Here is a 20379-nt window from a genome sequence, read left to right as displayed (position 1 = left end):
GGCACCACTACCGAGAAGGCCTTCTGTCTGGTTCCCTGTAACCTCACTTCTCGCAATGAGGGAACCGCCAGAAGGCCCTCGGTGCTGGATCTCAGTGTCCGGGCTGAACGATGAGGGTGGAGACGCTCCTTCAGGTATATAGGACCTAAGTGTATTGTATTGAGCTGCTATGCGGCAGCAGGGTCAGCGACACCTTTGACACGACTGATCTCGCGCCGCCTGCCTGGCAGCAGCAGGCAGACAGACAGGCGTCGCGAGATCAGTCATGTCAAACTCGTATATGCGCGCTTGCAAGTGCCCTTCCAGCTCCTCTAGAAATAAGGGTGCTCCCACAATGAAAGGCTGCCCGAGATGGCTCTCCCACACATGCACACAATGCCTGCCCGTCTCATCTTTCAGACACCTTCCTACGACCTTAAGTACATGCACATTGATAGCATTGTACATATTCTACAGGAAACTGGATATACACATTTAAAATTTGTCCATTCAGATTATGTAGAAAAATTAATATTCCTTAAATGTCAGTGAATGAATTAGTATAGTATATTGCAGCAGAACCGAGCATACATTGTGGAGGTAAATTGTGGCCATTTTTAATTAGGCGATCTTGGCAATTGCACAAGTTATTTGTGTTTGGGGCGGGCTGATAAGTTTCTAAGAAACATTAGGAGCAGAAACAAAGTCTTCATACTGTTAGAATAGCTGATTTGAGTCTGTTAGTGAAAGGAACACATAACGGACTCTTAAGATGAACCCTGGTTCAGGTGATGTCAGCTAATCATGAGCTTTGCCAAACTGCAAGCTCAAACATAGGAGATGGGATGTAGTTTTGAATGATAGTTTGCAACATAGCAGTTTCTGGATTTTTCTTCACAAATGCCATTTCAGCATAAAAGCAAGAGATAGAAATCCAGAAGTTATTTTTTCAGAAACGTCTGTTAAGAGGTCTGAATGCAGCCTATTTTCAGACTCTTAAATTATTTTTGGTAGGGGCATGGTGACCTAGTCCTCAGTGGACTGAGTAGCTGAGCAGAGCTTTGACATCATTAGTCTTGACGGGATCTGTAGAAATCCACGTAGGACTGGTGATTAATTCTCTAGCAGCTATGCATGATAACTCTGTTTGCTCATAGAGAATTATAATCTTCTGACAATCTCTGCAAACTCTGGGTGTTTCTCCCCACCTTCAACCCTATGCTATGCATATTTACTTGACAGCTGTGCATTGGACTTTTGTGGGACTTAGTCCAGGGGATACTTGTATAGTATTGCAGCCTTCAGGTATCTTAACACTTTCAAACTACCAGTACAGAAAGACAGGTGTTGTCTTTATTCTTATTCCTTTTGCGTTTTTAATCATTAATGTTGTACAGTCATACCTTGGGTTAAATATGCTTCAGGTTGAGCGCTTTCGGGTTGCGCTCTGGGGTGACCCGGAAGTAACGGAATGCGTTACTTCCGGGTTTCACCGCTCGCACATGCGCAGACGGTCAAAATGACGTCACGCGCATGCGTGGATTGTGTTTGCTTCAGGATGCAAACGGGGATCCGGAATGGATCCCGTTCGTATCCAGAGGTACCACTGTATAGTGTTGGCTGCATTATTGTTATATGTTTGCTATTAACTAGAAATTGTGTGTGTGTGGAGGGGTGTTAAGTGGAATGTAAGTTGAGCAGTAGGCCTGGGCGATACATTGATACATTGCCTGGAAACCTGTTTAAAGTTAAGATTGCATGAGCGATTCCAGAATTTTGGAGCAGGAATCCCCGTGTTTGCATTTGCAGTGTCACACGGTGCCCTGGCTGAAGTGCTCCACTCAGAACAACGCTACCTGCCTGGCCTTGTTGCCAGGAAGCAGCAGGAGCTATGCACAGTGAGGCTGATCATCTGCATGGCTGGCAACTGCCTCCTACTTCCCCGCCTCCTTTCCAACATCATAATATATCGGGATATCACAAGTTTTAGCTGGCGATATATTTCAAAAGCAAATTTTCCTAGCCCTGTCAAACAGTTAATGTGCATGACAGCTAGTCATTGCGCACATTCACTTGGCTTCATGGGGAATGTGCATATAATGCTTCCATGAAGAAGGAATAGTGCACATTTCCTGGTCAATATGCATAATCTTCAACAGGCCTTGGAGAATGTGTGCATATTGACTGCTTGCGTGTTTCCCACAGGCATTTGGTTGGTCACTGTGAGAACAGGATGCTGGACTGAATGGGCCATTGACCTGACCTAGCATTATTCTTATTAGGTTTTTTTCCCCTTTCTTGCTTTTATTGTGTATTTTGTGTTTTTATCTTGTATTTTTAATTTGTGAACTGCGCTGAACTCTGTGGATGTAGGGTGGTATACAATAAATAAATAAAATAAAACAAAACCTTTTTTCTTCCAGTAGTTCTCTGGAAAATATTTGGCAAAACTGGCACCCTAGCTTCACCGCTGATAAATACGATATAGATTTTAGAGAGGCTGTTTTTGCACAGCTCTATGAAAAACTGTTCCCTTAAACTTACCCTTTTGATCCTTTCCAGTTAAGCAAATATTTAACTCAAAATTTTCACTTTGAGCAGCATTTATAAAAAATTCTGCAAATGACAATAGTGTTTGTTTTAATTAGATCTACCACAGTTCATTTTCTATCAAGGAAACTGATGGAGAGAAAATTATTTACCTCCTGCAATGGGCATTTTTTGAGTCCAGCTATGGAAATAGTTTGCTATTTGGTTTCTGTAATGCATATTTGCTCTTTGGAGACAATACAAGTTTATTGTCAGTGTTTGCCAAATTTGTCATCCTTTAGTGCAGGACTTCTAAATGCTCGCAGATTACATTAAGGATACGGGAACTATTTCGAGGAAAAAAATGATAATGCTTTCTAGTACTTGTTCCTTTGCACCTTCTGCTTCTCCCTCTCCCCCAAAAACCCTGGTTGAATTATGTACACTTAGCCTTTGATAAGCCTAAAGAAGTAGCATCTTTTTTCTTTTTCAAAGAGAAATTGGGAATGGTCGTTTCAATTGCTAAATCAAAGATTACCAATGGATACTTTTATAAAAACTGTATTTGGTAGTAATTATAATGAAAGCTTTCTTGAGAGCCTGATGTTGCCAAGAAGCAGGTTAGACTTAAATGAGTACAAATTTGTTCTATGAAAGTCAGCCAGCTGATTTTAAAGTATTGATCTTCTTGAAGAAGGATCAGTCGCAGCTTAACACTGTCAAGCCAAGTCATCTGCTGCTTAGTGTAGGACTTGACCTACTAAGCATCTTAATCTGTCAATAAAATTCTACAATAGATAATGAAGGCTGGAGTCTGATTTTCATTTTGAATATTGGTTACTGCAGTCTCTCTCTCTCTCTCTCTCTCTCTGCCCCCTCTCCCTGCAAGAGTGCAATTTACAACTTGGCTAGCATTTTGAGAATAGGAGACACACTTGGGTTGGTGCTTTTGTTGCAGAAATGGTTAAGGAACTGCATTGTAAAATCAGATCATTGTTCCATCTGCTGTGACTCGCAGCAGCTTGTCTAGCATTTGGCTAAGGTCTTTTCCTCATCTTGGTACTTGAAATACTTTAAGTGGAATTACGAGGGGTTGAATCTGGGTTTTATATATGAGAAGATTGTGCTCTGGAGTTCCTTTCACATTTTCAATCTTGACAGCTGAGTTTGTTTTTCTACATAATAATGTACCTGGCTGAGCACCATCCTGAATATTGACACTCTCCTCACAATGTATAGTAATTCCTGAAGCAGTGGAATTTGTCACCGAGTTTAAAGTCTGTGACTGAATCAGTTCCTCCTGTAAATTGTTCCTAAGGTTATTACCGTACTGAGAGAGACAAAGGGACACAATATGAACTGTTCTACAAGAAGGCAGATGATATGGAGTACAGGCATGTCACACTGTTTCGTCCATTTGGGCCCCTTATGAAAGTGAAGAGTGAAACTGTTGACATCTCCAGGTCAATAATAAACATTATTGTTCCCCTTGCTGGAAGGACGGAGGTTTTTGCACAGTTCATGCAAAACTTCAGGTAAGTGCCTCAGAAACTGGGCCCTATACCAATCCTATGTAGTCATTTTCTACAGTAGAAGGCAAATACAGTGAATCTTCCAATCAGCTATAACACTTAGTGGTATTGTAGAACACTGGTAGTTCCAATTTGGAGAAGCATCTTCTCAGTTTAAAATCTGAGATGCTTTTTTGCCTCTGAAATATAGGCTAGTGTGCAAAATGGGACCATAGATTGCTGGAGCATTTGGTACCTGATGTGCTATGGATTAAACACGAGGCACATCTCAAGAAGCACTAATGGGAAGAAGGCACAAAGGATGAGTGAACTGCACCCGTTTGTCATTCATTTATAATGGACATCACACCTATAAGCCTGGTATATTCCCGACAGTGCAGTGACTAATAATAATAATAATAATAATAATAATAATAATAAATTTATTATTTGTACCCCGCCCATCTGGCTGGGTTTCCCCAGCCACTCTGGGCGGCTTCCATAGAAACCAAAAATACACTAAAATATCACAGATTAAAAACTTCCCTGAACAGGGCTGCCTTAAGATCTCTTCTGAATGTGATTAGTGATTACTTAGTGATTAATTTGGTCAGATTGGTTTCTAGGATGCAATAGGTAAATGTATTTGTAAATAGAACAAATCCAGTATGCGATATTTGCTATTTTAAATTACAAAACCCCTTGTTAAGCTATTGCAATACCAAATACTTGTTTTGCTTCTCCAGGGAAGTGTGCATTAACCAGGACAAGCGGATTCACCTCACAGTTGTATATTTTGGACATGAGGGGCTTTCTGACGTCAAGAGCATCTTAGAATCAGTTGCTAGGTGAGTTGAAAAAGTTCAAACTTTTGATTAGGTAAAAAACAAAGCAGCAATTAGCTGTTTAAATTTGTCTTAATGAGGTGCTGGTATAATGCTTCCCCCAGATAAGGCACAGGGTTTTGATGACTGGCTGGGGTGAGTAGAAAACCTTCAGAGAAGCCCATGCAATGTTATCACTTTGCATTTCAGTGAGTGAGTTTCAAAGTTTTAATTTTTCTGAATTTATTTTTTAGCAAAATCAATATTCTACTGTTCCTTTACAAGAAAACACATTGCAACAAACCACAACAAACACAAATCAATGCAAAAACCTCACATAAGAATAAACAGCCTTTGTTTAAAAAAGCAGCAAGAAGAGGGGAAAAAAACCCCAAACTCGGCAGCAGCAGAAATAATAAAATCAGCCATTACCAAAAGCTTCCCAAAACAGCTGTTTCTTTATTTCATATAGCTGTATGCTCCTTAATACCAGAGCAGTCTCTAAGCAGTTTCTAAAAAGATGTCACTGCTGGTAGTGTTGAGGCCAGGTTGGCATTTCTGGGGGAAACAGTTCATAATGACTGTATCGGGGACATCTTTGTTCTCTATATTCGCTGAATTCATGTAACTATTAGATAGCTTTTTTGAACAAAAATCTGTGGTAGCTCTAAGATTTGCTGATGTGGCAATTTTTTCTAAAGCATAAAAATATCCTATGCCATTAGGAGATTTTAAATGACAAAATAGAGGATGCTGATAAGCACTCAGAGACTTCCATATGTGATTATGGTTCTGTGTTCAAAATACATCTACATTGGTAAACTGGGTTTTTTTGGTGAGGGAGCAGTAATTTACAGCAAACTTATTGCAGGCAAGGTGTTTCAAGTTTTTCTTGAAACTATTTAATTTAGTGGTAGAAGTGAAATCTTGCTACCATCTTGATCCTATATATTTCTGTTTCATATCTGGGAGAAACTCTTTTTACCTGGAGCAGAATATAGAAACTAAAGATAAAAATGTATTGACTTGCAAAGAAAGCATCAAGAGTTCTAGAGTTCAAGTGTCACTACAGATAACACTCTAATTTGTCACCTAGTTGCCCTTGCTTCTGACAGAATCCAACAGAAACATATCCCAATTGGCATCATCCATAAGTGCAAAACCTGTTCCATAAAAGAGATTGAGCCCAGGCTGTATATGAAACACAGTTTGCCAAGCTGAAGCTGACATGTCATGAACTAAACATTTTAACATCACTCTTTTCCTATATCCCCACCCCTCTCTTTTTTTCTTAGGGAGGCTAACTTTCATAATTACACCCTGGTTTCTTTGAATGAGGAATTCAATCGTGGTCGGGGACTAGATGTGGGTGCCAGAGCCTGGGAAAAAGGCGAGGTCTTGATGTTCTTCTGCGATGTTGATATTTATTTCACAGCCGAGTTCTTAAATAGCTGCCGCTTGAATGCTGAGCCAGGTATGTTCACACTAGGTTCCTAAAGTCAGCAGAGGCAGCCAAGGCTTCTGGAAAGTGGGAGGGTTGCAAGTCCCACCAGCTCTACTCAATACTGCTTCTCAGTGCTCTTCCCATAGAAGTCTTTGCTATCATCCATGATAGTTAAATGGAATGAAATGCCTCAGAGGCAGGATTCCTCCACATACCAGATCCTGGGGACAAATAGGAATATTGTCTCTATGCATCACATGCATAGTTCCCACTGGCCACCATGAAAAGCATAACACCGGGATAGGTGTGGGCAGATAATTTGTTAGGGACTGGAAACTTGAGTATAAAACAAAGATGGGAACTGAGCTTCAAACAGTGGAGTGGCATAGGCCACCTGGTAGAGCATTCAGCGCTGCATGCAGAAGACCCCCAAAGTCAACTCACAGCATCTTTCATTAGCACTGGAATGTCTCCTGTCCGAAACCAGAAAGCTGCTGCCACTCACATAAACAGTTATGAGCTAGATGGACCAATGTTCTCACTTGGATTAAGCAGTTTTCTATGTTCCTGTCACCTATCTTCTCTTGCCCAGCACCCCCACAGGCAGGGGACAACTCCACTGTACATTTTTAAACTGGCACAGGTACCTCTTCATTAGATCCTACATAATAAAACAATTAAATCTTTGTCTCCCCAAGATGTGACACTCTAATCACTATCCAACACCCTTGGCAAGAGCCACATCTGGAATTGGGCCAAAATTTACAGCAATGGCAAATACTATACCTTTTATTTTAGAGGGATGTTGAGGTTAGGAGTCATGTGTCTTTCACATACTGGTGCTTTACCCTTTTCGAAAGTTTTATTTATAGTTAGTTACCTTCATCAGAATGATCTCCTCCAGTCAGGAATAGTTTTGAACACTGTTGCTTTTAACTCCTCAGGTTATTTGATGCTCTCGTTCCAGACCCAAATATAATATTTGGCTTTGCATGCTTGGTTCCATTCCCCCTTTGTGCTGTGATTGAAGCATAACATGGGTTTTTTGAGCAAAAGTCTTAAGAGGCAGACCTTTTTCTTTTCTTTTGCTTGTTAGATGGATTACTGTTTAATAAAAAAATAGAGGAAACGTGCAGCTTCTTTTTTCTGCCCAAAGATGTCCCATAAGGAGTAACAAATCTCTCCTGTCTCTGTAGGGAAGAAAGTTTTCTATCCTGTGGTATTCAGCCTTTATAATCCTGCCATTGTCTATGCTAATCAAGATGTGCCACCCCCTGTGGAGCAGCAGTTGGTAAGTGACTGGAGTTTAAAGAAGCTTAAAAACCTTGTTCTCCATATTAACCAGTAGCAGCTTCAATGCAGTGTTTGATGGAAGAACTGTTTATCGTGGAAAGTAGGTCCTTTAAATTTAGCTCTGTTGAGCCTTCTCCATTAAGCAGAGAGGACAAGAGTCAGATCAAAAGGAAAAGAAATTTGAAATATTTAAAACACTGCATGGGATGATGAAAACTTATAAATTCAACACTCACTGAAACATAAAACAAATGTGTAAATGAGCACATTCATTTACATGCCAAGGAGCATGTAAATCATTAAATGCTAGGTAGGGAAAATTCAAATGTGAAATAAATAGAGCGAATAAAGATTTCAGAAATTTACTCAAGAACAATCAACTTAGAAGAATTTGGAAATAAAAATAATTAACCAAACAGATACTAGTAAGCCTTAAATTGCATACTCCTTAAATGTTCCATAGTCCAAAAAGCTTCCTAAATTCCCAACTATTCATCTGGTTAACCTAAAGATAAAAAATGGAGAAGGAAGATTATAGCTTTATCCACATATAGACTGGTGCTAATGCCAGTTATCCTCTCCATCATCACCATCATCTTCATCATAAAATTTTATTTGTATCCCACCCTCCCTGGCCAAAGCCGAGCTCATAGTGGCTAACAAGTAAAAATAGCACAGTGTACAAAAAATCACAGTCAATTAATTAAAATACATTCTAAAATCAATTCAGAATCAAATTAATGGCAACCATTGGGCTAGAGTTCTATGGGGATTACAGAAAGAGAGAGGGGGTCAGACTGTGCCTTGGCCAAAGGCCTGGTGGAACCGCTCTGTCTTGCAGGCCTTGCGGAAAGATGTCAAGTCCCACAGGGCCCTAGTCTCTTGTGGCAGAGTGTTCCACCAGATTGGGGCCACAGCCAAAAAAGCCCTGGCTCTGGTCGAGGCCAACCTAACCTCCCTGTGGCCCGGGATCTCCAAGATGTTTTTATTTGAAGACTGTAAGGTCCTCCGTGGGACATACCAGGAGAGGTGGTCCCGTAGGTACAAGGGTCCTAGGCCGTATAGCACTTTAAAGGTTAAAACCAGCACCTTAAACCTGATCCTGTACTCCAGAATTTACCCCATACTCTTCTGTAAAAATGGCAATAATTCAGCAGCATCTATGAATGATGCATACAAACATCTTGCAAAGCTTGCAGAGTTTTGTGTTCAGTTCTTTTAAAAAAAGTATCAGAGAGTCTGTCGTCAAAGGTGAACGATTCTACCACACCATTTGCGGAAAAATAAAATGGCATGTTCCTAACGATACATGGTGTTTGCTTCATTAAACAAGAAAACTGAGAAACATTAGATGAGGGAAACTGGAAATCTGTTACTGTGTAATGTGTAGCACACTGGCTGGAGTACGAGGTAGGCTAAGGTCCTCTTCATGCTGCGTGTAAAGCTGTAAAGTAGGGAGCCTCCACAGCAGAAGGCCAATGTGGTCAAGGAAGCCTGCTAAAGCTGGGGATCACACAGGAAGTTCATAGAAGGCCAGGGAGATAGAAGAAGAGGAATTACGGTGTGTGTTTCTTTACACAGGGTGATTTGATTACTTTGCACCTACTTCTGCCTGCCAAATGTGCCTATGGAAGTGCTGCCAGCAGCATCCCAGAAGCATAAAGCCTTCAAACTGAGCTTGTGGGGCTGAGCCAACCCAGGATCCATTCAATCCTGTGTTATTTCTGCTGCTGCATCAGGTGTGACCTGCAGCAGCTCCAGGCTGGCGTTGCAGTCGTTCTGCCACTGCTGCTTTATGAAGTCAGGCTGTGGGTGGGGTGAGTTAGGATTGCTTCCTTAGTCTCACTTCAACTTGAACTTGATGGGACAACAAACATGGAAATCCCAGCAAAAACACATTCAGGGCACATTACGACCGTATGTTCTTATAGAGAAGCGGGTAGTCTACATGCCATTTTTTGAAATAAACTTGTGTTGCCTGTTATGCCTAGTTTTGCCTTGATGCCGTTGTTTCCTTTTGGCACTGCAAATTTTTGTATGATTTCACTAACACATGCATTTTATGGACACTTTACCCCAGCGTATGCATTTTTGTACATGCTACTTGGCTAGACAACTGCAAAATTTGAAGGACAGCTGTGCTTTGGTTCTCAGATTGTTTTGGAAACTGCCAATTATGTACCTTTAAATGCAAATCGAATTGAAATTCTCCCCCATCCCTAGTGGGTGGTGAGTGAATTGTTTACTGGGATAATTAATTTCAGATCCTGTTTCTTCTTGAAATGCCTAAATATGCATACTTTTATAATTGTAGGTGCACAAAAAGGATTCTGGCTTTTGGAGGGATTTTGGTTTTGGGATGACTTGTCAGTATCGAACAGATTTCTTGGCTGTCGGTAAGATGCTTTGCTTTATGATTTTTGTCTTGGATTTTGTCAGATATCCTCTGTTTACTGATTGACATGGGAATGTTGCTTCTTGCTGGATATTCTGCACAAATACCCAGCTCAAGTGACTCTTGCTCTCACTAAGGAAGAGAAATGATTTATTCCAGGAAACTATTACTTTACATTATTTCTGTCCGGCCTTTCAGTCTAAAGACACCCAGGGCATACTTAATTAAATCATGGTTCTTGAACTTTGTAGAAAAAAAATGTGTGAGTTATTCACCCATGCGGTTTCTTACTTGACCATTTAAAAAGCTAGCACAAGCCTCACAGCTTAGTTTTGTCTGTATATGTTGGCACCACCTTGTGGTTTAACTGAGTTTTGATATTGTGTAATAGCTTTATGTTTTATTTTAGTTACTGTACAATATTAATGCTGCTTTTAAAAAATGCAGTAGCACTGCACCAATATTTTTTTTGGTCTTGTCTCTCTTCATATTTTTAATTAAGGCAAATTACTATTTACTTCCTGTTTGTCTGTGGGCAGCCCAAGCCTAAGTATGTGTGACTCTAGATTTTTTTTGTTCCTTGTCCATGAAAGATGAGTATGTCCATAGTGCCTTGGGTTAGGATATCTAAAGAAGAGGAACAATTCCTAGGGAAGGGATAACTGGAGGAGACAAATAAAGCCAATTCAGTGGAACAAGAGTTTTGGTAGGCAGATCAGAAACAATTCCAAAGAAAAAGAGAAAGGAATAACCACTTTTGCTATACAATTCATCAGTCTTGGTAATTTTGTGTGTTCCCACTGATTGTTGTTTGGCTTTGGGACCTTAACTAACTCTTGCTTATTTTTAAAGGAAACCTTTTATTACAAAATTTGACTATTGCTGACAAGGAATTGCTCTTTTGCCGTGTCCATATTACACATTTTTTTGCTTTTAAACAGCTCGTGTTTTTCTATAATCTGGACTTCTCAGTTTATTACTTGTATTTTGTTGTACACCTGTGCTAATTATTTTAGTATTTTTTTCTGCCAGAAAGGGTGCATTTTATGCTACTTCTGTTCTTTGTGAAGTATTGTGTTTAATACTGAATTTTATTCTTTTAATGCTTTTAATAAATAAAATAAATGATAAATTGCAATGACTAATATTTCTTTGCTTTATTGCTTGCTTTAACTGCAGTTGAGAGTAGAGGAGATTGTTGAATGGGAAAGTGTATGTATGAATGGCAGTGCTTTCTTGTAAAAAATGCACAAATGTGTCCATAGCTTCCCTTAATGAATCTGGTTTTTTTAAAAAAAGTTTTTTTTATTCAAAATTAAAACAAGACATATTATCCAAAAATATATCATCCTTGTTTTCCCCCCATTTTTCCTCCCTCCCCCCACTGCCCCACACAAAACCCACCCGTCCCCACCCCCCGACTTCCCTGAGTTCCAGTCTTTGGTTTCTCTGAGACTTCTGTTTTCAGCATGTTACAAAGTTGTATAGATCCTCAAACTGTTTAGCTGATTATTATCAATAAAAAGTTTGTGAATATTTATTCAAAACCTGCCAAGGAGTCCCTTAATGAATCTGGAAACTAATTCCTCCCTTTCAGGAATAAGATTTTATATGACATCAGGACCTAGCATGTGTGTAGCTACAGCTTTTTTGCAGAGCTTATAGGCAATTGTTTATATCAGGGATGGGGAATATGTGGACCTCAAGAGATTGTTGGACTCCATTCCTTTAATCCCTTACCATTGGCTGAGGTTGGTGGGAACTGGAGTTGAACAAACTTTGGAGGGTTATGGGTTCTCCATTTTTGGCTTTCACCTATCTTTCAGTTACAAGAGTTCTCGGACTTCATTTTTTGCCATCTTCATGTTTTAAAAATGGCGATTAACTGCTAAAGAATTAGCAGCAAGATGGCTGCACTCATTGTGCAGATTTTTCATGATTTCTGATGGCTCTAGGTTCTGGAAGCTGTTCACAACTGAGGACAACAGTTAAATAATTCCAACTAAAATATAAGATGTGATCATCTTTGTAAAACAGGTTCCCCGTCTCTGTTAGTGATTACATACATAAAATTTTGTTGACTCCTTGGTGATTAGAATCTGAAGCTCTTCTGACAAGGACTTGCCCTTTATTACCTAACTAGCAACTTGAGATCTCTACTTTCAATTATCTTTTAACCTTGTGAGTCCTGCTGGTTTATCTTGCTTGGAGATATAGGATCTTGAAAAGGAATGTATCTTCTCTACACCTCTGCTTGTGAAGTTATTTGATTACAGCATTTCTGATTTCTGTCTTTGATTTATTGCAGGGGGCTTTGACTTGGAAGTCAAAGGCTGGGGTGGAGAAGATGTCCACCTTTATCGAAAGTACTTGCATGGCGATCTCATTGTGGCCAGGACCCCAGTCCCTGGCCTCTTTCATCTCTGGCATGAGAAGCATTGTGCCGATGAACTGACTCCGGAGCAATATCGCATGTGCATCCAGTCTAAAGCCATGAATGAGGCCTCTCACTCTCACCTTGGGATGCTGGTGTTCAGAGAGGAGATTGAGACCCACCTGCGTAAGCAGGCGTACAGGACTAACAGTGAAGCAATAGGTTAAAATGATCCTCAGTGCAATCCTAAGACTCTCGAGCTGCTATGAACCAGCATCGTTCTGAAGCCTTAATTATAACTCAGCTAAAAAAAACAACGCAGTGCCTCTCTCTTGCTGAAGATGATTTCAAAGATCTTTCTCTGGCCAGCTGTTACCTACACATTGCACCAGATCAGGCACTTGAGCGAAAGGAAGCATTTCAGTTTGTTTTTAACATGTCTAACTGCATGGGGGGTTGTAGGCAAGGGAACAAGAACAGAGTATATTAACTTTTCTGCATCTAGATTTTTCTTTTAACATTCTCATTTTTCAGATTTGCATTATGTGGGAATAAGAGTCACAACTGAATGAAAAACTGCCTTCTCCACTGCCTATCATTATTCTGTGCTGCTTGCTTCACTGTAGTTTTTTTAGAAAGGGACACTATAAGTACGTATGCATTCCGTGGGAAGAATAAGGCCCTGAGGCAAGAGCCCGTGGAGAATTATATGCAAAAAACCCCACCATGGTATGTTGTGCAGCCAGAATCACTGAATTCGCCTTATTAACCATCAGGTACATAAATCAACTTGCAAAAATATGTATTTAAGGTATTTAAAAGAAAGGATGTTGAACAGTTTACAATAATATTGCATTGCTGTTCTTTATTGGATTGTAAATGAATTGAGCTTGTATGCTGTCTGCTTATCCTAGCTACTGGCCAAATAATTTTTTTTTTTGCATGTTTTGGGATGTAGAAAGAAATGCTGTCTTGAACATAAGCAGTTCATTTCACTGCCTCATTATTACACTTCTGATATCCTTTGTTCTTCAGGTGAGTGTTGAAGTCTCTGTCACTTGGGAGAGGGGATAGGAGAAAAGACGGCAATCGCTTGCTAACTTGGGGCTGTTTTATTTTACTTTTGGCACTGGGCACAATAATGTCTCCTGCTTAGGCCCCATTGAAACGAACAAGAGTTGCAGAAAAGCAGAGTTGTGCTTTTGTGCAGTCTCTTATCCGTTTCGAATGGGGTCTGCGACAGGAACACTGGGAGCATTGTGCCAATTGAATTTGTGGGCAATGAAAATAATACGGCTTTTAGCTCTGAAAGACTATGTACTGTTTGAAAATAGTTCTGGACACTGATCTTTTTTAAAAACATGTAATTTGCCTTTATAACATTGTGAAGAACAATGTAACTTGTCTGAAGTGGAGAGAATGTAATGCAAGTTGGCTTGCTGTTGTCTTCTCTTTATAATTAAATTGAATACTACTGTGTTTTAATATAGGACTGGTTTCTTGTTTTGAGGTCATGAAGAAATGTGGTACAGCCCTAAAATGCGTTGTGAATGCATATAGTGTAGTGTGGCCAGCAAAAAAGAAAGCAAATGTTGTGTACTTCCAAAGTTACAAGTTATGACTGTAGATTGAGGATGATGGCATATTTTCTGTGAGGAATCGGATGCATAGAAATCCAATTGCATGAGAAATCAGGGAAGCTGCAAAGAACAGCCACAACAGGGTTTGTTTGTTTTTAAAAACCAAAGTGGCATCTGATATAGGTGCTGTTTTTCCTGCCCATTTCAAATAAAGAAAAATAATGGATTGAAGATGGAGTTGGGAAGCCACCCTTCTTGGTTAACTATCTACACCTTGCTCCTGCTATAGCTGAACTGATTTCATTCTTCTGTACCTTCACAGGCTGATACCATATCTGTCTTTACGGACAAAGGTAAAGAGCTATATCAATGCTATGAGTTCCTGGTTTTGTTTTCCAGGAATGTCCCCACATTCCAACAACATTTCATCAGCGTAATAGCAGTACTCTTTCTTTGCTTTTAATTTCACATTTTGTAATGTTCAGTGTGTCATTCTGGTAGTGGAATAAGAAATCCTCAACCAAATGAACTTTCAGTCACACAAGTGCCAATCCGTAGAAGAATTTTCTCAACACCAGATTCTTTAATCGGTTAGAGAACTGCCTTGTGATTCAGTATCTGGGAAAATTGCCAGCAAGACAGAAGATGGAAGATGAACTGCTTTAAGGACATAAGAGACCAGCTGGATCAGACCAATAACATGTTTGCTCCAGAACAAATGACGTTAGTAAAATAATGGAGGAGGTGGCTTTTCAGCATAGGAACTGCACTGAGAATCTTGGGCAGTAAGCCCAAATTGAAAAATCTACAATAGGGGCAGGGGTCCCTGTAGCAGAAAGCATCCAGGCCCTGTTATTGTCTCTGTATGTCTCCCTTGCAGCTAATAGTTTGGGAGCCATGGGGGAGGGGGCTCTTGCACTGATGAATTGATGTGGGGCTAATGTATGCACCTAACTTTTTATTTAAGGAAAAAAGAAAAACATTGGGAGAGTCAACTGCAGAACTCCCACATAACTTGCTGTTTGATCCCTTTGACAAGGATCCATATTTAGGCTCATGTATGGGATTTGCGATAGCCTGGTGGGATTTGACTTTTGCTTGGCTGACCCCCCACCCTCATGCTGTGTCATAAACTGCTTTTGAAACTTCCCTTCCTTTGCTGTGCAGCATTTAGCAAGAATAAGAGACTAACAAGTGTAAAATATCCCAGGGCACCCAAACTGATTCCACAGTTAATCTGGATTTAACCAGTTGTCTACAGTCAGAATATTTGTCCCAGGCCACTTTGTAGGTCCTGTGAAGTTGGCCATATTCACAAGCTTATTATTCTGCTTGTGGGGTACCTGGTGTTCCCTTCACTATACCAAAGTAAGGGAAATTTAAATAATATATTGTAATTTTTTGAATAATATTTTATCCCACTTAGGTTTTTTTTGGGATTTCCTTCTGTCATCTGTTTTAAAACTATTATTTCTGTGGCAGAGTGAATTTTATTTACACATTTGTACACCACCCAGAATAGTTTTAATGAAGGGTGTCTAAGTAATAACTTCACAAATCTCATTATAGGGTTGAGGACATAGCAGCCTACATAATACATCAATTTGATCTTGACTGTTCAGCAGTTCTCAGAGTCCAGCACTGAATGTGTGGAGCAAACCTGATTATCTTGGGGAGTTTTTTGTGTCAGCTACCAAAGGCCCACAATCTGCTTCCATGGAAGTAAAATTGTAATGCTTGACCTTGTATTTGCTGTGCGTTTTTTTTGGTGTTGCTCATACCTGTCCTTTTGGTTTCACGCTGGACATGTTGTGAATTGTTAATCTCCTATGAGAGAGATTAGGATTCCTAAGTGAATTCAGTTTCCTTTAACAAATGCAACTCCAAGCAAACACTCTTTAAATAAAGCTTTTCCTAGGGAAGAACTCTTATCACCCAGGCTGTGTTTTATTGTGGGATTAATTACGGCTTTTATGAGAAGGCGTCTTGACCTGTCTCTGCTCACTGAGAAATAGAACAAGACCCTGTTTGTTCAGTGTTAATCAAAAGTATATTGCATGGTATGCAAGGATCAAACTGTCTTCTTTCTGTCACTGTTCATCAGCAAATAAATGCCCAATGTTTAAATTCCCCTTTCTTTTTGTCAAATTGTGAAGCATCAACACAGCCTGTCTGGTTTGTTCTGACGTTACCTAGTAAGACAATTGAAAGCATATATTCACATCTTTCTATAAGTGGGAAACAATGACTTCCCAGAGAAGACAGTATAGAGGAGTTGGTCAAAGCTGTAGTATCCTAAATGATGTCATTCTACAGATTTAGTTGCCAAGATTGAATCTTCTCCTTTTATTTTCACTCCACTTCTTAGGGCAAACTGTTCTGTGAATAAGTCCTCCTGGACCATGAATAACTGAGGGTGATTTTCCTGAAGTGAACTAGATTCCTATTCTGACTCCTAGACAAAAAAGCAGCTGTTCAGCGGAGCTGTCTAGAAACTAGCAAATTTACTGAAATACACAAGAGCGCAACTTGCAGTCATGGTCTAGTTATCAGAGTGCTCTCATAAGGAAGGAACCAACAGAGTTGCTTTCTTTTTCCCAGGGAAGAAACATTTAAAAGAAAATGAAAGTAGCAATTTGATTAGGTTACTGTAGTCTGTCCCAAAGAAGAGAGCTGTAGAGGGAAGTGAGAGGTGATATTATGACAAGTCAGAAAGAGGCTACATGTTGGCAGGGGGGAAGGGTGGGGGTTGCAGCCGTGGAAGCTGGCAGGAGATACAGTTGTACCATTCCTTTCTTAAGTTTTGTCTGAAACACAGGAAGGGGCAGCAAAGCTGCTTACCATCAGGTTAAATCGAAAGAGCAGGACACTTTCTGTAGCCTTGGAAAGACTTTATGAGGTCGATGCCAAGGTTGCCCAAACCCAGGAAGTAAGGAATCTTGTTTGGACTAAGCGGCAACAAAAATCCAACCTGAGTCCACCACCAACCAGACCTTGCAAAAATAATAAGCTGCCGCTACTCCCTGTTGTCCCCTAGCCTGGGTTAGGAGTTCCCCCAGACCTTACTGGATGCCCCTGCAGATAACTCATACTTCTAGAGCAGGGATTCCCAAATTTGGGTTTTCAGCTGTTGCTAGACTACAACTCCCATCATCCCTAGCTAGCAGGACCCAGTGCTCAGGGATGATGGGAATTGTTATCCCAAAACACCTGGAGTCCCAAGTTTGGGAAACCCTGTTCTAGAGAATGACCTAAGAATTGCATCAGAATTTCCCAACCAACTAGAAGCTCAGCTGACACTAACTTTCCAGGATTTCAGTCAGTGCATTCTCACAGATCCACAGTTGCTGTTAATCAAGCAGGCAGCCAAACTGACCTTGAACTCACAGCCATCACTAAAGAACACAGGTGCACTCAATCCATGATCTCATCCTTATTAGTAAGAGCTTCCTTTCTCACCAGAACTCAATTATCTGGTTACTCAGAAGCCTATAGAAACAAAAGTTTGGTGAAGCAGAAGAAAGGCTTTTCTTGACAGCAGAGACCACTAGATGTGGAAGTACAGAAAAAGAGCACTCAAAGCCAGGCTTCCAGAGTCAATCAGACTACGCTTATCCCAGAAATGCTGCCTCTTGAATCACCATTGCCTGAAACAGGTAGGCAACCTTTTCTCTGGTGAGAGCTGCATCCTTTGAGGGTAATCTGATGGGGGAACACCCCTTCTCCCTGCCTTTTGCCCTCTTTGCCACCCACAAAATTAGGCCATGGGTCACAGGCTACCTATCCTGACCTAAAAGTTCAGGGATTCAGAGGTATAATTCCCTGGGTTCATTCCCCAGAATGAACACTTGAAAAATTAGTGGGTGAATAAGGCTGCAGTCCTGGGACCACTTACCTGAGAGTAAGCCCAACTGAATTCAATAGGACTGACTTCTGAGTAGATACAGCTCAGTTTATGCTCCATGGGACCAAGCAGAAATGCTTTTGCAAAAGTTACTTTAAGTGTTCATATTATTGCATATGTAGGCAGGCGAACTACTACTACTTTTTTGTGGGCTAGTCTCTTTTGTAGATTAACTAATTAGTGATTTATTGGCATACTACATTTCTGCCCTGCAGGTGTGTTCACTGAAGAACTCTGATTCTGCGTTTGATGGAGTCACCTGCAAGGTTTGTGGCTAGTTTTCTTAGCTTGCTATGTGGTAGATCATTGCTCTGTCAGTTTTGCTCAGGTGCTAAACTGCCTCTAGCTGAATGCCTCAGTGTATAATAATAATATGTTAAAGTTTTACAGATAAATTACATCTGTCTCACATTTACTGTGCATGGTGACTTACCCCTAGGCAATACAAATAATAGCTAAATAATATAACCAAGTATTTCTGGGTCCTGAAGCAGTGCAGCATGATAGACTAGACTAATTGCAAGGTGCCTTCTAGCCCCTGAATTCTATATGTCTATGGCTCAGGTTTTATTTTCCTCCTGTGATAGGCGTAGCTTAAAATATTAAGACTCATTGACATACAACTTCTATATACCTTTATCAGTTTACTTTTTGTGTCCACCTGGTGGCATGTGAGATCTTCAGCTTTTTATGTAGGATTTTGTTCTACTGGATGCTTAAAACTTGTCTTGTGAAATTAAAATCCATTTTCTGGAGATGTAGATTCAGTCCAGTTTGTTCCCGCTACAATCAATGATGGGAGTTTTTGAGTACCATTTTATGAATGTAACAAGAAACTCTTTCACACATAATGTAACCTGGATTTGTCACCAATTGTACGCTCAGTAGGAAGCCACTCATATCTAATCCAGACTCTTGAATGAATACACCAGTAGGACACAGGTGTTCTCAAATACCTGTTCATTGCATTTGCACTATATTTTAGTTGCACACTTAAAAGCCAACAACTAAGGTTAAACACATTCCATATGAAGAGGTTCTGTGACTAAGCCAAAGTCTCTGGCATACTTTTGTGTCCTGAGCCTATGGCAAGCAGTCAATTCCTTACTGGAAATGACTGGATCCTTTCCCAAGTGACTGTTGGCTTCCCAAAATTCTAGTAGTAATAATAATAATAATAATAATTTATTATTTATACCCCGCCCATCTGGCTGGGCTTCCCCAGCCACTCTGGGGGCAAAGAAGGCTGGCACATGTGCTCTGACTTATTGCCTCACAATCTGCCTTGCATATAAAAGACGCCCTTCCCTTTGTGCTATACACAAACTATTCGCCCTCTTGTAAGGAAGAGGTTTCCCTTGTCATCGACTTGTCCTATAGCAGAACTCACCTGGCACTCGGTCACCTCCTGCTTCTTAGCTCCTGCTTGCAGGGGGTTGACTAGCTTAGATGATCCTTCTGGTCTTTTCCAACTGTATGATTCTATGACTCTTGACTGTGGAATCCTGGGGGGGTTGAATAGAAACAGTGTTGCTAGGCAACCAACTGCCGAAGACACAAGAGGGCAGGTGCCTTTCAACAGCAATCTTCTCCTCACAAAGTAAAGGGATACTTGTGGTTTCCCTTGTGAAGAGCCTAGGTAAGTCCGCTCACCTTCCTGGGTGGGTGATGCTGTGGCCAGGCCCCGAAATGTGCAAGTGATCTGACCAATGACAGACCAAATCACACAGCTATTGGCCAAGGCCAGCAACCCTTGTTTGAGTGTTCCCCTGGGAGCAGGCCCAACCAGCCAATGGGGACACTCCCAGGGACTGTTAAATTGCAATGTGCCCAGCAGTCATTCCTGGGCACGTTGGATTGTCTTCCTGAGTTGAGCTGCATCGTAAGGTGAATGAGGTGCCTAAATTTTAAAATGTCCATTTGGAGACTCTGTTGCCTTTGTGTTGCTGGGGGCAACAGGAGTTGCCCATTTGTGTGTAAGCGACATTTTGCGGCCCATTATAAACGCCCCTTCACACTTCACTTGGGCTCTTCTCTGTCAGAAATCCTGGCCTCCGCAGCCTTGTATTATCATCTTCTGGTGCTTTTTTATTTTGGTACGCTTTATACTGACGATTTTTAGAGTCTATTTTCTATTTATACCATCCCCTGCTTATTTCAACAATAATCAGTTTAGAAATAAGCCTAAATAAATAAATAGAGGGGCCCCAGCTTGTAAGGTAATTCTAAATCTTTAATTTTGTTGGCCTGCAGCCATAGATTTCTATGCTGGGTTATAACCAACTTTGTTTGACTATGTTGGAAGGAAAGTTTGCTTTCCTAATGCTTCTTGGGACCTATTTTTGATACCTAGTGTACAGTTACTATATAGGGGATTTGGATGGTGTAGGGCAGAGCTGGGGGACCTGTGTCACTCCAGATATTGTCGAACTGACAACTATAACCACCAGCCCTAATCAGATGGCCAGCAGTTAGGAATTATGGGAGTTGTAGTCCAACAATATCTGGAGGGTCACAGGTCCCCATCCAGGTTGTGTCCTGATTTT

At 40.6% G+C, this 20379-nt stretch overlaps 1 protein-coding gene and 1 long non-coding RNA gene across 7 annotated transcripts in view; one reads left to right on the top strand and one right to left on the bottom strand.

The window, feature by feature from the left end:
- CSGALNACT2 (chondroitin sulfate N-acetylgalactosaminyltransferase 2) overlaps window positions 1-13834 on the top strand; it is a 32872-nt gene extending 19038 nt beyond the window's left edge. For all 3 annotated transcript variants that reach the window (XM_081005008.1, XM_081005007.1, XM_081005009.1), the window contains exons 3-8: window positions 3827-4043; window positions 4766-4867; window positions 6139-6317; window positions 7484-7578; window positions 9895-9976; window positions 12284-13834. In XM_081005008.1, coding sequence (XP_080861134.1) covers window positions 3827-4043; window positions 4766-4867; window positions 6139-6317; window positions 7484-7578; window positions 9895-9976; window positions 12284-12576 — 968 coding nt within the window. In that variant the 3' untranslated portion in view covers window positions 12577-13834. The remainder of the gene's footprint in view (window positions 1-3826; window positions 4044-4765; window positions 4868-6138; window positions 6318-7483; window positions 7579-9894; window positions 9977-12283) is intronic.
- Window positions 1-19318, bottom strand: part of LOC308476946 — a 28853-nt gene extending 9535 nt beyond the window's left edge. Inside the window, exons 1-2 of one of the 4 annotated variants that reach the window (XR_013986252.1) lie at window positions 19224-19318; window positions 7168-7305 (exon numbers count right to left, since the gene is read on the bottom strand). This is a non-coding gene — a long non-coding RNA (uncharacterized lncRNA). Of the gene's footprint in view, window positions 1-7167; window positions 7476-19223 lie in introns of those variants that run through there. The other 3 variants (XR_013986253.1, XR_013986254.1, XR_013986255.1) reach the window with 3 other exon arrangements.
- Between the last annotated feature and the right edge of the window lie 1061 nt (window positions 19319-20379).

The sequence above is a fragment of the Podarcis pityusensis genome, assembly GCF_964106645.2.
Source record: "Podarcis pityusensis genome assembly, chromosome: 5".
In the NCBI taxonomy this organism is placed as follows: Eukaryota; Metazoa; Chordata; class Lepidosauria; order Squamata; family Lacertidae; genus Podarcis; species Podarcis pityusensis.
This window is presented reverse-complemented; position numbering and strand designations above follow the sequence as displayed.